This window comes from Octodon degus, unplaced genomic scaffold (genome assembly GCF_000260255.1).
Source record: "Octodon degus isolate 3935 unplaced genomic scaffold, OctDeg1.0 scaffold00023, whole genome shotgun sequence".
Lineage (NCBI taxonomy): Eukaryota > Metazoa > Chordata > Mammalia > Rodentia > Octodontidae > Octodon > Octodon degus.
In genome coordinates this window covers 11368057-11369754 of record NW_004524599.1, presented here as the reverse complement: position 1 = coordinate 11369754, position 1698 = coordinate 11368057, and the positions used below count along the sequence as shown (strand labels likewise).

General features: G+C 43.3%; 1 protein-coding gene across 1 annotated transcript in view; it reads left to right on the top strand.

The window, feature by feature from the left end:
* The first annotated feature begins 1485 nt into the window (after positions 1–1485).
* The window catches only part of Snrnp48 (small nuclear ribonucleoprotein U11/U12 subunit 48), a 50286-nt gene continuing 50073 nt past the window's right edge, over positions 1486–1698 (top strand). The window contains exon 1 of the mRNA XM_004628446.3: positions 1486–1672. Within this exon, the coding sequence (XP_004628503.2) occupies positions 1508–1672 (165 nt within the window). The 5' untranslated portion in view covers positions 1486–1507. The remainder of the gene's footprint in view (positions 1673–1698) is intronic.

The window sequence follows — 1698 nt, the reverse complement described above, 5'->3', positions numbered from 1 at the left end:
AATAAATAGATAAATAAATAAATAAAATGTGATATGCCATATCAGCAGAATCAAGGGCAATAACAATATTATCATCTCTATAGATGCAGAGAAAAGCTTCAGACAAAGTACAACACTCATTCATGACAAAAAAACCTACAGAAAATTAGAATAGATGGTCTTTATCTCAATCTAATAAAATCTTTTTATAGCAACAACAAAAAAGGCCAGCTAAATAGCTCAGCGACTTAAAGCACCTGCTTAGGCAGATGCAGGGCCTGAGGGTTTGATCCCCAGCATGCTGTGCTGGCCCCACCCCTGGGGCATGCTGAGATGGCGATTGAGACTGGGCATGGTGACGTGTGCCTTTATTCCCAGCACTTGGGAGGCTGAAAACAGCAGAATCACTATGAGTCCAATCTGTGTAGTGAGACCCTGTACTAAATACATTAAAATCAAACAAAAAACCCCAAAATAAATAAATAAATAAATACCTTAGGCTTTGAACTCCTCCGTTCCATGGTGATAGAGCAAATGGGGTGTGTGTGTGTGTGGAAAGAATGCCAGTTAATAAATGTAGCGAGCACAATACTGTAAGGGAATCATATTTATAACTTGGAATAAGTGATTCAGTGAAGGATTTGGAGGTAGTTGGGGATCATGATATTCTTACGGCATCAAGATATGTCAAGGTACAGTTACAGATTCCCAATTACTAAGAGCAAAATTTATTATTACAGTAGAGTGATTTAGCTACCACACCAAGCGATCAAATTTAGGTTTACTAAGAGAAGAATATAAGATATATTTCTCTCAGGCATGAAATAAAAGGTACACATATACTATCCGGTGTTCTTGAAAAATTGTTTAAGTTAATTGTGGGGGGGATCTAGAAGGAAGGATATTCTACAAGATAACCAGCTTAAACTCATAACAAAATTTAATAACACTTTAAAATGGAAAGAAGAGACTGTTTTAGATTAAGAGACAACTATTTTATGGATTAAAATAACAAAACATAAAAAGATGGGGGAATTGGAACCATAGATTTAATAGAATTTCTTACGTTTGATCATGCACTGCAGTTACACAGGAAAATTTCTGAAGCTATAATCTGGGGCAAATAATCTGCAATTTGTAAAGAATTCGGCAAAAATAAATTCAGGGCTACGGGGAGAGAAGAGACCTACAGAAGCCAGATGTGGCACAACGTGAAATGGACTAGTGGACAGCGATACGAACGCCCCTTGAACTATTTAAACTTTTCTATCGATATAAATAATTTTTTTAAACATGACAATGAGGAGGGGAATCTCATTCAGGGAAGACGAGGGAAAACGCACCCGGGAGCCGCCACAAGGAAGCGACGTTCGGAAAAACGCCCTTGAAAATGACAGCTCCCGCCCTCCCGTGGGCCCTTCCCTATAGGCTGTTCCAGTCACGTGGAAGTTAGGCCCCGCCCACTCTCCCAGCGGCCCACGCGCCGCGCTCCGTTCCGCCACTTCCTTCCTGCAGGTGGGCAGCGGTCATGGAGGGCCGGCCGCCTCCGTTGGAGGAGCGGCGGCGGCTGCAGGAGGAGCTCAGCGAGTTTGTGGAGAGCTGCTACCGGACGCTGGGGGAAGTGACGGCGTCCCTGGGCTGGAGCCTGGAGCAGCTGGACCCCGGGGAGGAGGAGGCGGCGGCGGAGGGTGAAGTTGTGATATGTCCTTATGATTCCAA